This window comes from Schistocerca cancellata, chromosome 9, assembly GCF_023864275.1.
Source record: "Schistocerca cancellata isolate TAMUIC-IGC-003103 chromosome 9, iqSchCanc2.1, whole genome shotgun sequence".
NCBI lineage: Eukaryota > Metazoa > Arthropoda > Insecta > Orthoptera > Acrididae > Schistocerca > Schistocerca cancellata.
This window is the reverse complement of record NC_064634.1, coordinates 490,922,318-490,939,108: the sequence shown is the minus strand read 5'-3', so window position 1 is coordinate 490,939,108 and position 16,791 is coordinate 490,922,318. Positions and strand designations below refer to the sequence as shown.

Sequence of the window (16,791 nt, the reverse complement as noted above, 5' to 3'; positions counted from 1 at the left end):
CTTAACATCTGAGATCATCAGTCCCCTAGAACTTAGAACTACTTGAAACCTAACTAACCTAAGGACATCACGCACATCCATGCCTGAGGCAGAATTCGAACTTGCGAGCGTAGCAGCAACGCGGTTCCGCACTGGAGCGCCTAGACCCGCTAGGCCTCAGTGGCCGGCACTACTTTACCCATCGTTAGTGATACAGCTGCACAAATAGCAAAACCAATCTCGTACTTTTAGTCTCTCATTTCCTAATGTAATTGCCCTTCGACTGCCTTATTTACTTCGGTTACATTTCTTTATTCTTGTCACACTTTAGTAGGTATTTATTTTATAACGTCTTCAACTTATCAGCCTTCCAGTGTGGCCGAGCGGTTCTAGGCGCTTCAGTCTGGAACCGCGTGACCGCTACGGTCGCAGGTTCGAATCCTGCCTCGGGGATGGATGTGTGTGATGTCCGTAGGTTAGTTAGGTTAAGTAGTTCTAAGTTCTAGGGGACTGATGACCTCAGATGTTAAGTCCCATAGTGCTCAGAGCCATTTGAACCATTTTTTTCAACTTATCTTCCAAATCCTTTTGCCTCTGTGACATAATTGCAATCTCACCAGCAAACCTCAAAGTTTTTGTTTCTTCTCCCTTTCGCAATTTCTCTTTCATTTCTTCTACAGTTTGCTCGGTGTAGATATAGAGGAACAACTAGTATAGGCTGCAGCCCAGTCTCATTCCCTTCCCAGCTCCCGCTTCCCTTTTATAAAACCAGTCTGCTTACTGAAGGTCACAACAACAACATAAATGCTACTTTGCAGCATTACAGACATCAGAAAACAGCTTTGTCGTCAGCAAACGGCGTGAAACGGTGTCGTGATTAGTATGTGGCACACTTCTTTTTAATCCTCTGATCGTCAGCTAATATTCTGGTCGAAGGCAGCTAAGAAGATTACAGCTTGTGATCTGTGACGTTGTTGGCACGAGCGTCCTGTGAAGTGACGAAACATAAGAAACAGAAAAGCAAACAGCAGAGTTGCGCTCCGTCCGGCCGGCAGCCCTCGCCACGTCGACGTCTGCGTCTCCTGCGACGGCGCCCGGCGCTGGCCGCGACGAGCCTGAAACCTGCCAACACAAAAGGCGGGCGTCAGAGTTGTGAGGGACAGGCAGACACGCAGCGAGATTCCCGCCGCGATAGTGCCGGCCAGCGGCTACACACAGTCCCGAACCCACCCGCCGCGCCGCAGGTCGCGTGTGAGCCGCGGCGAGCCTAATCCGCTGTCACGATCCCTATTGTGCGGGGGAGGGCCCGCCGGCTGCCGACTGCGCGGCGAACCGCTCTCGCATGGAAAACGCCTCGCCGTACGTCGTGCCTTCAGCAACGCCGCCCCACAGCCCAGAGCGTCGCGGGCTGTACTCGGCGACGGCATTGCCGAACACTCCGAAAACCTGTGACTGTTACGAGCATGCCTCCTCAAGCTAACGTTCGATTAACAGCGTCAGTGTTTCTGAAGGTCCCCGTCAAGACTTCGACCCTCCACTCATCTCCTGACTTATCTTTAGAGGTTATTTTCTTATACGGGGAAACTGTAAGTATCGCTGAACCGTGCTGGACCTTCGCGGTGAAGGCAGTCTTCTACTCCCCGCTTATTCCTCTCCGTTTCTCAGTCTGCATCTACGTGATTCGTCTGCAATTCACACTTAAGAGCCTGGCAAAACCACCTTCAGAGTATTTCTCTACCGTTCCATTCTCCAACAGCACGTGGGAAAAACGAACACTTAAATCCTTCTGTACGGGCTCGGAGTTCTCGTACTGTATTATGATGAGCATTTCTCCCTATGTAAGTTGGCGACAATAAAATATTTTACCATTCAGAAGAGAAAGATGGTGCTCGAATATTCGTGGAAAGATCTCGCCGCAATGAAAAACGCATTTGTTTTAATGACTGCCATCCCAACTCCGTTATAATATCCGTGACATTCTGTCTCGTATTTCCTGATAATACAAAACAAGCAGCCCTTCTTTGAAGTTTTTCGATGTCCTCCGTCAGTTCTGTCGGGTAAGGATCACATGCAGCACAGCAATATTGTAGCAGAGGACGGACAAGTGTACTGTAGGCAATCTGTTTAATAGACTTGATGCAGAAGTTTAGGCATTTTCTTTAGTAGACTTGATGCATCTTCTAAGTGTTCTGCCAATAAATTGTAGTATTTTGTTTGCCTTTCCCACAAGATTATCTGTTATCGTTCCAATTTTAATTGTTCGTAATTGCAATGCCTAGGATTTAGTCGAATTTAAATTTTATGACTTAACAAATTGGTTCAAATCGCTCTGAGCATTATTGGACTTAACGGCTGAGGTCATCAGTCCCCTAGAACTTAGAACTACTTAAACCTAACTAACCTAAGGACATCACTCACATCCGTTCCCGAGACAGGATTCGAGCCTGCGACCGTAGCGGTCGCGCGGTTCTGGACTGTAGCGCCTAGAACCGCTCGGCCACCCCGGCCGGCTATGATTTATCGTGTAACGAAATTTAACTGTTCTCTTTTTGTACCTATGTGGATGACCTCATACTTTTCCTTATACTGAGACAATTGCCACTTTTCACACCAGTCAGATATCGTGTCTAAGTCATTTTGTAATTGATTTTGAACTTCCGTTGGGCGTACTAGACGGTTAATGACGGCATCGTCTGCAAACAATCTGTGAGGACTGCTCAGATTGCCTCCTAAATCGTTTATATAGATCAGGAGCAGCAGGGGGCCTGTATCACTTCTGTTGGAACCGCGGGACTGCTACGGTCGCGGGTTCGAATCCTGCCTCGGGCATGGTTGTGTGTGATGTCCTTAGGTTAGTTAGGTTTAAGTAGTTCTAAGTTCTAGGGGACTGATGACCTAAGATGTTTAGTCCCATAGTGCTCAGAGCCATTTCAATTATTTTCACTTCTGTTTTCCTCGATGATTTTCCGTCAAAGTTACAGTTAATCTCATAAGATAAGTATCCAGTTTAAAGTCCCTGTCACACAATTTTACCGTGTCGTAGGTGATCAATGCAGAGCTTACCCTATCGGCAGTGAACGGAGTTCACCCTCTCATACTTTCTTTTGGAATATGCGCCTGCTCTGCGCTGAGCTGCAGCTGCAGGGCCTTTCTCCGCCTCCTAGCGGCGAGCCTTCACCAACAGCAGGCAATGGTCAGTGGGTGTTGTGTGTGGCAGCGAGGGGAACCCCCGGGCAGCCGCTGCTGGCCGCGGCCCCCGCCACGCGCCATCGGCGACTCCGGCGCCTGCAGCTGGCTGGGTTCAAAGGGCCGCCGGCCGCCCCCTCAGCTGACGCCCCCGCTGGGAGCCACAGCCACACAGCCACGTGTCGTTCACCTCCCTGCTTGCCTCCGCGTCGTCCAAGTGTGTTTTGGTCCACCAACTACAGTTACACATCTCCTATGTTGTTCCTAGCTGGCCCACAGTCTTTTTCTACATCAGCGTGGAGTTTAATACACTTACTTTCAACGTGGGGACGGAGGCGTTACCGTTTCTTACTTTCTCCCACCGCTCTCCTCCACTCCCACTCCCTCCGTCAAACAGACACACTGGTGTGCAAAACTTAAGAAAAAAACTTTCGCATGATACGTCACTGCAAAGTAACATAGTTCGGTGTATACATGTAAATTACTGCTACAGTATACACTGAAGAGCCAAAGAAACTGGTACACCGACCTAATACCGTGTAGGGCCCCCACGAGCACGCAGAGGTGCCGCAGTACGACGTGGCATTGACTCGACTAATGTCTGAAGTAGTGCTGGCGCGAACTGACGCCATGAATGCTGCAGGGCTGTCCATAAATCCGTAAGAGTGCGAGGGTTGGAGCTCCTTTCTGAGCAGCACGTTGCAAGGCATCCTAGATCTGGCCAATAACGCTCATGTCTAAGGAGTTTGGTGGTCAGTGGAAGTGTTTAAACTTAGAAGAGTGTGCCTGGAGCCACTCTGTAGCAATTCTGGAGTGTGAGGTGCCGCATTGTCCTGCTGGAATTGCCCAAGTCCGTCGGAATACACAGTGGACACGAATGAATACAGGTGATCAGACTGGATGCTTACGCACGTATCATCTGTCAGAGTCGTGTCAGTGGAATCATGTCACTCCAACTGCACAAGCCCCATGCCATCACAGAGCCTCCACCAGCTTGAACAGTCTCTTGCTGACATGCAGTGTCCATGGATTCATAAGGTTGCTGCAGTACACGTCCAGCAGCTCGATACAATTTAAAACGAGATTCGTGCGACCAGGCAACATTTTTCCGGTCACCAACAGTCCGGTGTCGATGTTGACGGGCCCAGGCGAGGCGTAAAGCTTTGTGTCTTGTAGTCATCAAGGGTGCACAACTGAGTCTTCGGCTCCGAAAGCCCATACCGATGATGTTTCGTTTAATGGTTCGGACGCTGACAATTGTTGATAACCCAGCATTGAAGTCTGCAGCAATTTGTGAACGGGTTGCGCTTCTGTCACAGTGAACTATTTTCTTCAGTCGTCGTTGGTCCCGTTCTTGCATGATCTCTTTCCGGCCACAGCGATGTCGGAGATTGGATGTTTTACCGAATGCCTGATATTCACAGTACACTCGCGAAATCTTCGTACGGGAAAAGCCCCACTTCACCGCTAGCTCGGAGATGCTATGTCGCATCGCTCGTCAACCGACAACAACATCACGTTCTCACTGACTTAAATCTTGATAACCTGCCATTACAGCACCAGTGACCGATCAAACAACTGTGCCAGACACTTGTTGTCTTATATAGGCGTTGCCAATCGCAGCGCCGTATTCTGCCTGTTTACATATCTCTGTATTTGAATACGCATGTCTATACCAGTTTCTTTAGCGCTTCAGTGTAGTACACAAGGCAACTGAAGGACCGTAGCAGCTTTGCGCCCTAAAACCATAACAAAAAAAAAGCAACTGAGGGAAATACGACACGAAACAAACAGAAATGACACTTGTATTCAAAGACAATTATTACACTCTAGTCACCGCGATATATGGTCGTCATGGTCGACATTGAAAAAGGACGGACGTGATTCTTGCAACGATCTGTGTTCACTACAGACGGCAATGCATTCTCTGCAACGTTCTCATACACTGGCGACTAGATTGGTGAGGAGTTCCTGTGGTATGGTTGACAACTACTGGATGGAAGCTGCTGCAACACGTCTTCTCACCGCATCCCATACAGCACTTGAATCGTTGAACGGGTAGGCGACTCCGTTCGCCGAATATTCCGTCGTTCCAAGATCTCCTCCACCTGTTCGATGCAGCGCGCATTTGTCATCTATGAAGACGAAGTCACAGCCGAATGCATCCCTGATGTGCAAGGGAATGGAATATTCCGTCGTTCCAAGATCTCCTCCACCTGTTCGATGCAGCGCGCATTTGTCATCTATGAAGACGAAGTCACAGCCGAATGCATCCCTGATGTGCAAGGGAATGGAATATAGTGTCACAATATCGTTCGGTGTTGAGCGTACCGTGTTCAAAGTTTTGGGAGTCAGTACATCCAGGCAACATTATGCCTCCCCACAGCATAAAACCTGGACCACCAAAACGATCACGTTCGACAGTTCTGGACGTACCGTCATATGGCGACAGGTGGTAGCACGTAATGCACCCAGGAACATTGTCGAACACGATCGTTTCGCCTTGGTCCAGGTGTTATGGTGTGAGGAGGAGTAATGTTGCAGGGACGGGCTAACCTTAAAATCGTTATTGTGGCACCATATTCCTTCCCCAAGTGCGTCTTTTGAGGGCTGCGTTGAGCACCGTCTTTTCGGGGCAGCATTCGGCCCTGACTTCATTTTTATAGATAATTGTGGGCGACGATATCGAATAGCGCATGTGGAGGGGCTCGTGGAACGAGATGATATTCGCTAATGACCTGTTGTTGTTGTTGTTGTGGTCTTCAGTCCTGAGACTGGTTTGATGCAGCTCTCCATGCCACTCTTACCTGTGCAAGCTTCTTCATCTCCCAGTACCTACTGCAACCTACATCCTTCTGAACCTGCTTAGTGTATTGATCTCTTGGTCTCCCTCTACGATTTTTACCCTCCACGCTGCCCTCCAATGCTAATGACCTAGTATGTCTTAAATCCCATCGAGCACCTGTGTGCATTACGGCCACATGCACCAACGACCCAGTTGTCAGCAGTGCTTATGGAGGAATAGAACTCCTTACCACAAGAACTCTTAACCAGCTTTGTGCCCCGCGTAGCAGCACGTTACAGATGTCGTCCGTGATGATCATACGCCCTGTTAAGGATCATGTGACACCATTAGTACTTTCGAGCCGTGACGTCAGTGCATTTATTGTCTTTGAATAAAAGTCTCATTTCTGTTCGTCTCATTGCGTATTTCTTTCGGCTAACTTCTGTGCTTCTCTGTAGTGGTTCCTTCTGTGCATGGTCCAAGTTCAATGGACCTGGGTTGCTTGGGGGCGACACATCTTGAGAAAGCTACGTTTGTCCTTACGTTTTGCACACCACTGTATAATTCGATGCCACACCCACTTTTAATCTACCACAATTGTTTAGGATTTAATAACAATATCCATCCTTGCATCAGTCCACTAGGTTCTTTAGGACGTGACGATACCGCGCCGCTCTCAGTAGTTGCCACCAGTTTTTCCTGTCTTGCGCGGCTTCCGTCCATTCAGTGATACCCAATATTTTAAAGTCTGAGGTCACCCTTCCTATCGTGTACCTAACGATCTGTCGTGAGAGGGACCATAGTCTGCCCCTATCGAGCGTTGCTGGGATACCTTGACTACTACTTCATTGGGTCTCCAAACCGTCCTTGTGTTGCCCCAAACGTAGGCCCAAAGATTTTTCTGTATACTTCAGTTTCGAACACTGAGTTTCGGTACTCTTCTCATTTGATCATGCTCCGCGTTTCCACCTCATATAGCAGTACTGTTGTGTTATCGAGTTTCACCTTGGTTTCCATAGTCAGCACTCTGAAGGATAGAAGTTTTTTGAAGGAAAAGTGAACTTCACTTGCAGTTCGTAGCCTAATTTGGTAATTACTTGTCTTCTGTTTACACCAAAGTATTTTAGATTAGAAGTATTATTCAGATTGTAGTTAGGTATATGAAGGTCATCATGTTGTTCTGTCGCCAAGTTCTCTCTCTGTATCTATTCTGTCTTTTCTTCATTAATTTTTAAACCAATTTCCATGGCGGTTTCGTTTAGTTTTTCCTGCAGCGTTTCAGTATCATCAGTGCTATTTTCTAATAACACTACATCTTCTACATGGGCCAATGTATTTGGTTGGTTATCTTCGATGTACTCATTCGTTACTTGTTTGGTTTTTATAGTACTTCTTCATTACAAGGCAAGTGGGTATAGCGCATCACCTTGCATCAGTACGGTTCTGTTCTCACAATAATTCTATAGCGAGCCGCAGTATGTCATCCCGCGTACCACCTCCTCCGTACACATTTTGACCAGACTTATTTGTTTTTTAGGACTTAAGCATTCTCTCATGATTTCCCATATCATTTCTCTGTATACCGATTCCTAGGCCTTCTAAAAACCAATGAAAAGGCAATGGAAGTTCTTGTGTGCCCACACATTTTCACTGCTAGGTTTGATGCAAAATATTCTGTATATAGTCGATCTTTTTTCCAGAAGTCTACTCTGGGTACGAGGGGCGGGATTGACTCTTTGCAATATTATACGTGGCAGTACTTTGTATGCTGTGAATACTAGAGAAATTCCCCTGTAATTTCTGCAATTTCGTTTAACAAGAACATATATAAAATATTTTAATATAGCAACAATACCTTGGTTATATTGATGCTTAACGCATCATCTTAGCATAACTTTCAAGAATAACGATTTACACGACAAAGCATCGAAGTGTGACCTCACCATAAACAGTATCTCACCCAACACTACGACTGTGAACACTGCCTGCACACTGTGGCTATGCGAGCGTTAATGGAGAGGAATCAAGTTTCTTTCAGTCGGTCCCGCCTATGGCCAGGAATCTGAGTGTTTCTGCTATCCTTTTCTTTCCTTAGTAGAGGGCTAGAGCCTTCTAGCGAGCAATTAAAAAGTGACCTCTTTTAAACGTAGCGTGTAACAGTTTCGGATTGCTTGCCATTTTTAGACTGTGTTCTCCATGACCTCCAGCCCGCTCCCCACTTTCGATCTGCACCTGGTTAGACGGTGTATAGTGGCACGATTTCGGCAAAGATGTTGAGCAATGTAAATAGTCCTCATGGGTTTGCCGCCGGATGACATTGTGCAAATTCCACAATACAGGGTGATTCAAAAAGAATACCACAACTTTAGGAATTTAAAACTCTGCAACGACAAAAGGCAGAGCTAAGCACTATCTGTCGGCGAATTAAGGGAGCTATAAAGTTTCATTTAGTTGTACATTTGTTCGCTTGAGGCGCTGTTGACTAGGCGTCAGCTCGAACAAGAAGTACAACAATTCATATTTCAGCAGGATGGAGCGCCACCACATTGTCACTTATCTGTTATTATTGGGGTACGTTAAGGATATGGTGTTTCGGCCACCTCTCCCAGCCACCATTGATGATTTGAAACGAGAAATAACAGCAGCTATCCAAACTGTTACGCCTGATATGCTACAGAGAGTGTGGAACGAGTTGGAGTATCGGGTTGATATTGCTCGAGTGTCTGGAGGGGGCCATATTGAACATCTCTGAACTTGTTTTTGAGTGAAAAAAACCTTTTTAAATACTCTTTGTAATGATGTATAACAGAAGGTTATATTATGTTTCTTTCATTAAATACACATTTTTAAAGTTGTGGTATTCTTTTTGAATCACCCTGTATTTCCTCGGAGCAACTGTCCAACATCTTTAGGTGGTTGAACTTTACTGGTGGATAGGTACTACTGACCGAGCGGTGTGGCGCAGTGGTTAGACACTGGACTCGCATTCGGGAGGACGACGGTTCAATCCCGCGTCCGGCCATCCTGATTTAGGTTTTCCGTGATTTCCCTAAATCGCTCCAGGCAAATGCCGGGATGGTTCCTCTGAAAGGGCACGGCCGACTTCCTTCCCAATCCTTCCCTAATCCGATGAGACCGATGACCACGCTGTCTGGTCTCCTTCCCCAAAACCAACCAACCAACCAACCAGGTACTACTGACCGTAGTCACCAACAAGATTCAACCACCTGAAAATGTCGGACAGTTGCTCCAAGAGAATATTGTGGAATTTTGCACAACGTCTCTCGGCACCAAATCTTGGAGACTATTTACCCCACATATCCGCCGGGAAAGCTTGAAGTGTCACATGTTCAGCACTTTCCCAAACCCCGCCTGATGGATGACGGGGTGTTCTCAGCAGCGACATGCGTCACGAATGCTGGCAAAGGAAAAGTTTCCCTCGGAGGGTTGAGATTGAAGAGCGGACTCGATTGTGGCGAGTGTGATCCCGGGAAAGGGGTCAGCAGGCAATACAGTTGTCGGCGGCCGCTGTGGCGTCGCGTCGGGCCATTTGCGGCGGCGGGCTTCAAAGGCGGCGGCGTACAGGCGCCCGTTGTGCGCCGGCGGGACACACGGGAGCCCGGGCCCTCCCCCGCGCCTCAAAAACTCTCTCTAGGCGTCCATTCCCCGTCCGGCAGACGGGCAGACTCGGCAAACGCTGTGGCGTGCCATTGTGAAACCGCCAACGTGTAGGATCAGCCAAAGATGGATCGGTACAAATCCACACTTCGCTTAACTCGTGACACAACAGGCAAAGGTAGGAGCAGTTAAAATTTTTCTTCATTGCTTTAATTGCGAGCAGCTCCAAGGTACATCAAGTATTTCTACCCACACTTCAGTCTACTATCGCTCAGTGTTTCACTGGCCTGATTGTGGACCCAATGAAATTTATTTCCCGGAATTGCTCGTCCACGGTCAACGACCATGAACATCTCTCTCAGAAATTTTCCAGCGTGCTCGACAGTGTGTATGTAATAAGAGTTTGGTTGCTAGATTTTATGTATAACAAGCCGCAGTCATTAGGTCGATTAAAAGAAGGTGGGAAAACGTAATTGTACCTCTTTCTGTCAGGTCGGCTTGCATTTACTTTGATCATTATTTAGCAAGGAATGCTTCATATGTTGCAAGCATTGTGTATCATCGCGTTTGTAACATGTTCCTTGTTTTTTTTTTATTCTGGATTTACAATGTGAGTACATTTTTCCAGCACCTATTCTAGATTACAGTAAGTCACTAATTATTGTTCTCCACTCTTCTCTATTTGTCCATAAATCTTCAGGAATGTTGTTCTTCCTCATTGCTGACTGAACTCCCTGTTTCCATGTATCAGGTGGTCGTCCCCTTTTTCTTCTTCCAATTGGTACCCAGTCGATTATGCATTTTGGTAGCCTTTCCTGTTCCATTCGTCTGATGTGTCCATACCATTTAAGTTGTTTGTGCTCGATGAAATCAATAATTGAATTTTTACATTTCATCTTGTCTCTGATTACTTCATTTCTTATTCTTTCTCGTCTTGATATTCTTGCTGAACGTCTCCAGAAATCCATTTCTGTGGCTAATAATTTTGATTTCAGTTGCCATTTTGTTGTCCACACTTCTGAACCATATGTAATAATGCTCCTAACTATTGTTTTAAAAATCCTTATTTTGTTATCAGTTGTTATGTGTTTGTCCCAGAGAATTCCATTCAATAAAGAGATTGTCGTCTTTCCAGAATTTATTCTTGATCTAATTTCTTTGTCCTGTTTCCCATCATTTGTAATTTTCACACCTAAATATTTATATTCCTCAGTAGCTGTTATTGTTCCCATCCCTTCTTCTAATATTAAGTCTCCATTCACTCCACCAATTACCATGTACTTTGTTTTATTCATGTTTACATTTAGACCTGATTTTTTATATTCTTGAATCAATTTTCTGGTCATATACTCTATGTCCTCATAGTCTTGGGCTATAATCAGTTGGTCATCTGCAAATTGTAACGAGTATACATGTTCCTTGTTAATACTCTTAATAGTTGCAGCTAGCACGTATCATAGTGAACATTCCAAACGTCATACAAGGAAATAAAAATGCAACTATGTCAACAGTCAGAAAGTTGGTTGTAGCTACTTATTATTTACGCATGACGGCTCTTTAAAAAATCCAGACATCGAAATTGTGTGCTACGCGGAACACAGCACATCGCAAATTACGGTAAATGTCCTCATCAGTCTTTTCCTCGTGAACTAAAAATCTTCTTGAAACCCAATTTCTTTTGGGCACAAAAATATTCTTGGAAACTTAAAAAATTATTTTGGAAAATTAAAAATTATTTAACCCCGAAAATTAAAAATTATTTAACCCCGGACTAAAAAACAAATGACCCACTATCCATCTTACTATTCATAATGACTATAATGTGGACAACAGCAACACAAGAATAATTAAACTGTCCTACATACAGTTAAAGCGTAAATATTAAAATTTATAGCAGAGTGTCGTTTGAATCACTGAACTTTCTTTTTCCCTTGCATAAAGGACTCTTGCTTTTGTTGTGGACTGTCAAAGCTGGCTGAAGCAGATTGCTGTATCTCTGGTGTCTGACAGCAGGTGGCCGTGTCACCCTTATGGCAGTGAAGTGGTAGGTGTGCACTGTACAGCTGTATGGAGGAGACGTAGACAGAATGGCAAAAACTAGCTGTCGTGTCTGGACTTGCCTATAACGACATCGTCGATGAACTTTGTCACTGTTACTAGCCACACAGAGTACACAACGTGTCAACAAAGAATGGTATTACACGAGACGGCGTAAAAATGGTGGGTCCTAAACAGCACTGATCGCAGACGAGAATCACACCTTGTCAGTTACAGTCGGGTCAAACTCACGGAAAAATGTTGCTGTCAAAAAATGCAGACCCACTTCAAACAGAGAATGCTGCGAAGGGAGCTGCACGTAGCGCCGTTTCGTGTCTTGTACCTCGAAAAAATAGCGAATTTGCTTGTTACCTAATGACGCAAGGCGTCGAGTACAACGAAGGCACAAGCGGGTATTTAACCCACAGTGTATGGTGGGTGAAGTCAACACCGACTCAAAGGAAGGCCTCGGCACTTGTTCGTGATGTCACGTTAGCTAGGCACGGCGAACGCCAGGTCTGTTACAGGCATACTCATAATAGTGGTGTCTCCCTGTCTGACACAGGAAAATGTGAAACTATTGGCGGTAGTTGACCAACACACATTGTTCTGAGAGATTTCTGCAATCAATTAATTGTGCAATTCATTACACTTCTTAACAAATAGTGTTCTCCTGAACTTAAATTTCCACCTGTTTTAAGGATTGACATACAAAAACAACTTCATGGTCCAGCAGCAACAGAATTCATGCTTCTTTACCGTATTTGTAAATCTGAGGAAGTACGTTTGTACTGGGTTGCTTTTACAAGAAGCTGTGAACATATTGGTGCTCTTCTTTAGGTGTCTTGGTTGACTATGGGGTGAGGAGCACTGAATGTTAATGAAATATCTTGCGATTGTACACGTTGGGGGTGGGGGACAGAAGAAGAGGCAAAAGAGAGATACTTGTTTTCCCAAATAAAATATTTTTATCTTATAAAGTTTCTCCTTTCAGTTGCAAGAGGGGGATATTTATCTTTTCTAGTGTGCATGTTTAAAAAAGTTTAAGCTCAGCAGTATTTTCGATGTATGAAGCTATTTGGTTTCCTGTTTAGAATTCCTTTCGTTGAAAACGACTGTAATCTAATGGCTGGCAACAGTTGGACATTTACGCATGTAAATTAGTTCACATTTCCAGTGACGATGTCAAACGAAAATAAATAAATAAAAGAAACGAGTTAATTGTAAGGGGGTTGGGGTAAGTTTCGATAACAAAATGGATCAAGTAAATATAGTTACTTGAATGTAAAATTTCCGAAGCTTGCAATGGGGCAAAGCATCTTCTCTTATTGATCTACGTTTGTTTCGACAGGATTCAGTAATACAGAACTATGATCTTCATTTGTAACTTTACGATAGTATTAAAATCTTTCATCTAAACAAAACTGCAGAATCCAAAACAATACCAAACAGTTTGTCCAAAAATAAGAGATTTATAGTGATAAGCATGCCCAGGCGTTTCTGCCTGCAACAGACCTGGCGTTCGCCGTGCCTAGCTGACGTGACGTCACCAACAAGCGCCGAGGCCTTCCTTTGAGACGGTGTTAGTGTAGTGCAGGCCGGAGGTGGTTCTGTGATGTTTCAAAATGGTTCAAATGGCTCTGAGCACTATGGGACTTAACATCTACGGTCATCAGTCCCCTAGAACTTAGAACTACTTAAACCTAACTAACCTAAGGACAGCACACAACACCCAGTCATCACGAGGCAGAGAAAATCCCAGACCCCGCCGGGAATCGAACCCGGGAACCCGGGCGCGGGAAGCGAGAACGCTACCGCACGACCACGAGCTGCGGACTTCTGTGATGTTTAGTGAGGGTTTGTTTTTAGTTGAGCCCACTCGTAGAGATTACCGTCGACATAAAAGAGCGTGCTTTTTTTCCGTCTTTCTTTTTCAGTATCCTTATCAACCAGGTGATGCTCTGCCTTCTACATGGTGCGACCGAGCGGGGTGGCGCAGTGGTTAGACACTGGACTCGCATTCGGGAGGACGACGGTTCAATCCCGCGTCCGGCCATCCTGATTTAGGTTTTCCGTGATTTCCCTAAATCACTCCAGGCAAATGCCGGGATGGTTACTCTGAAAGGGCACGGCCGAATTCCTTCCCCATCCTTCCCTAATCCGATGAGACCGATGACCACGCTGTCTGGTCTCCTTCCCCCAACCAACCAACCAACCAACCAAATCGACATGGTGCGGACACGCGTGTCTTCATGTCAACAACTGTGGCCACAGTGCTGTACACGTACGTACCTGGTTTGACGAACACTCAAGCACCCTACCTCCTACCTAATGGCCCTCTTAATCACTCTATCTTGACCAGTAGAAAAGTCTGGGAGTATTTTGAATTGGAGGTGAAACGTAGTCGTATAAATGCTCCCAATTTGGTACCTCTGCGGCATCTAATTACCAGATATGTGAAAGCACCATACCTGAAGAAATCTCTCCGAACTGAGGCTATTAATAACAGTTGGGGAGCGGTGTTGCACGATACCGGCGTGATGTCGCCTTGTGAGCTCATTCCTAGCTTCACGGGCGTCCTCGATTTACTCCCTAAGAGGCCCGAGCTCGCTGGGGCTGGCGCAGCTGCGCGGGCTCACCTTGGTCCTCGGAGTCGTCCTGGCCCGGCTTGACGTCGGCGGGCGGCACGAGCGGGCCCGGCGGCGCGCCGCCCACCAGCGGGCCCACCATGTCGTTGTTGTTGGCCTCGGGCGGCGGCTGCAGCGGCGTGTGGGGCGGCGGCTGGCCCGGTCCCCCGTGCGCGCCCGCCGCCCCGCCGCCGCCCGCTCCCGCCCCAGCCGCCCCCGCGCCCGCCTTGAGCGCTGCCGCGCCGCCCACGCCCGGCTCGCACTCCTCGTCCTCGTCCTCCGAGCCCGACCCCAGCAGCGAGTCTGCAACGCCGCAGAGGCATGTCACCTGGCTGCGTGGTTTTTACACCTTAACAGACGAGATTACAATGTGCATGCTATATTACCAGTACACAATGATGACAATGATAGTAGCTTTCAAACTTCCTGGCAAATTAAAACCGTGTGACGGACCAGTACTCGAACCTGGAACTTTTGTCTTTCGAGCTGCGGTTCGAATCCTGGTCTGGCTGGCTCTGAGCACTATGGGACTCAACTTCTGAGGTCATTAGTCCCCTAGAACTTAGAACTACTTAAACTTAACTAACCTAAGGACAACACACACATCCATGCCCGACGCAGGATTCGAACCTGCGACCGTAGCGGTCTCACGGTTCCAGACTGCAGAGCCTAGAACCGCACGGCCACTTCAGCCGGCAATCCTGGTCTGCCACACCGTTTTAATCTGCAGGAAGTTTCGTATCAGCGCACACTCGACAGAAGAATGAAAAATTCATTGTGAACTAATAATAATTATAGTAATAATAATAGCGATAGTTCATAACTGCATCTGTATCCTTTATCCCAGTGGCATCTTCCATCGTCGAGTAACGAATCGATATCTGCGACCAACAAAAACCATCCGATCGTATTAATACTCCATGTAACTCCCAGCCAACTGCACTGTTGATGAAGGACAAGCTACGAGACGACAGGACGAGAAGTACATCAGTACCCACAGACTGTGAGTTGCCTTCAGCGATTCATGGTGACCTATGTCACAACATACAATCTCGACTTCAATATGTACTGTGAGAGTGACAGTTCGTCTGTCCTGTTGCCCAACAGATACGAACAGACTACACCGCCACCGGTTTCAAATCGACTGTTAATATGCTGAGGAGTTAGTCCTTCATAGGCATACTGTGAGCTACAAGTACGTAGGTCTACGGAAGACGAGCTGTTCATTTGTCCGATATTACAGAAATAATTGTATTATTATTTCATTTCCCTAGCCTCACTTTTCATTCAAGAGAGGTTTTAAAGAAGAAAGTGACTTGAAACATGTGTTACAAGAAGTTAATAATTTTAAAAAACGCTCATTTTGTTGATTTTGTTGAAGGTCAAAGGTACTTTTATAACTGCATGAATAAAAGTGATATCTTTAGCGTGTCTTTAGCACCGTAGTTAGTAACGTTACACGATTTTGGGACTGTCATGGTAGAGGCTCAAAATGGTTCAAATGGTTCTGAGTACTATGGGACTCAACATCTTAGGTCGTAACTCCCCTAGAACTTAGAACTACTTAAACCTAACTAACCTAAGGACATCACACACACCCATTCCCGAGGCAGGATTCGAACCTGCGACCGTAGCAGACCCGCGGTTCCGGACTGCAGCGCCAGAACATGGTAGAGGAAAAGTTTGTCGATTTTGAAAAGAAAGTCAGCAGACGGTGCTGACGGTTTTTCTGGGTGTGTGTGGGAAAGGTTCTGGGACGGAAATGATGGGAATGTGGATTTGGAACAACGGAGGTGTAAGAGAAACCATGACATGGAGTGGAACAGAAACATTCTTTTATCCTTGATGGTTTGAGAACACTGTTGTTATTTTCGTAAATAGCACTGAAGTAAAATGCGGAGACGTTCTATATAAGGCAAAAGCTTTCGTAAATAAGAGACTCATGAATATGCTGATAGACTGTATTATAGGAGAAAAGTATGAACTGTGTACAACAAATCGTCGCTGCCGTCTGACGATGACTGGATGACTGGTCTCGAGTTTCCGGTAATTGTAAGAAATACGGTGCTCCGTGGGAAGGAGAGACAAGAAGACAATAATTAAGATGAGGCGAAGGGTGTGTGTGGGGTACGTACTGTAAGACCTTCCGTACACACACCATCAGATTTTTTGACTTGCCGCTCTAACGAAGTAGGCGAGTGTCAGCAATATGTCTCGTGGTCTTATCGTGGCGTGTTTATCTTCTGCCGTTAGGTCAGACGATAGAAATGCCACTTGCACGCTTAGAGTAGCAGATTGATTGTGACCAACTTTAAACAGAACTTGATTAGTTTTCACACACATTTATTAAAGTAATAAAAATCATAGATATTACGTAACTTGATTCTGGATGCTGTTTACAACTGACAATCTGAGGTTCCTTTGGTCTTGGTACGTTAATCTTATTCTCATATATCTCTGATCCTTGACAAAGTGTCTATTCATTTCGCTTCATGGCTATGTACAGGAATATGGTAATCTTATTACGCACAGACTGAAACTTGACTATAGACTGGTACA

The 16,791-nt window shown here is 45.9% G+C and overlaps 1 protein-coding gene across 1 annotated transcript in view; it reads right to left on the bottom strand.

The window, feature by feature from the left end:
• The window catches only part of LOC126100992 (LIM/homeobox protein Lhx1-like), a 103,637-nt gene extending 89,293 nt beyond the window's left edge, over positions 1-14,344 (bottom strand). Inside the window, exon 1 of the mRNA XM_049911659.1 lies at positions 14,245-14,344. Within this exon, the coding sequence (XP_049767616.1) occupies positions 14,245-14,335 (91 nt within the window). The 5' untranslated portion in view covers positions 14,336-14,344. The remainder of the gene's footprint in view (positions 1-14,244) is intronic.
• Between the last annotated feature and the right edge of the window lie 2,447 nt (positions 14,345-16,791).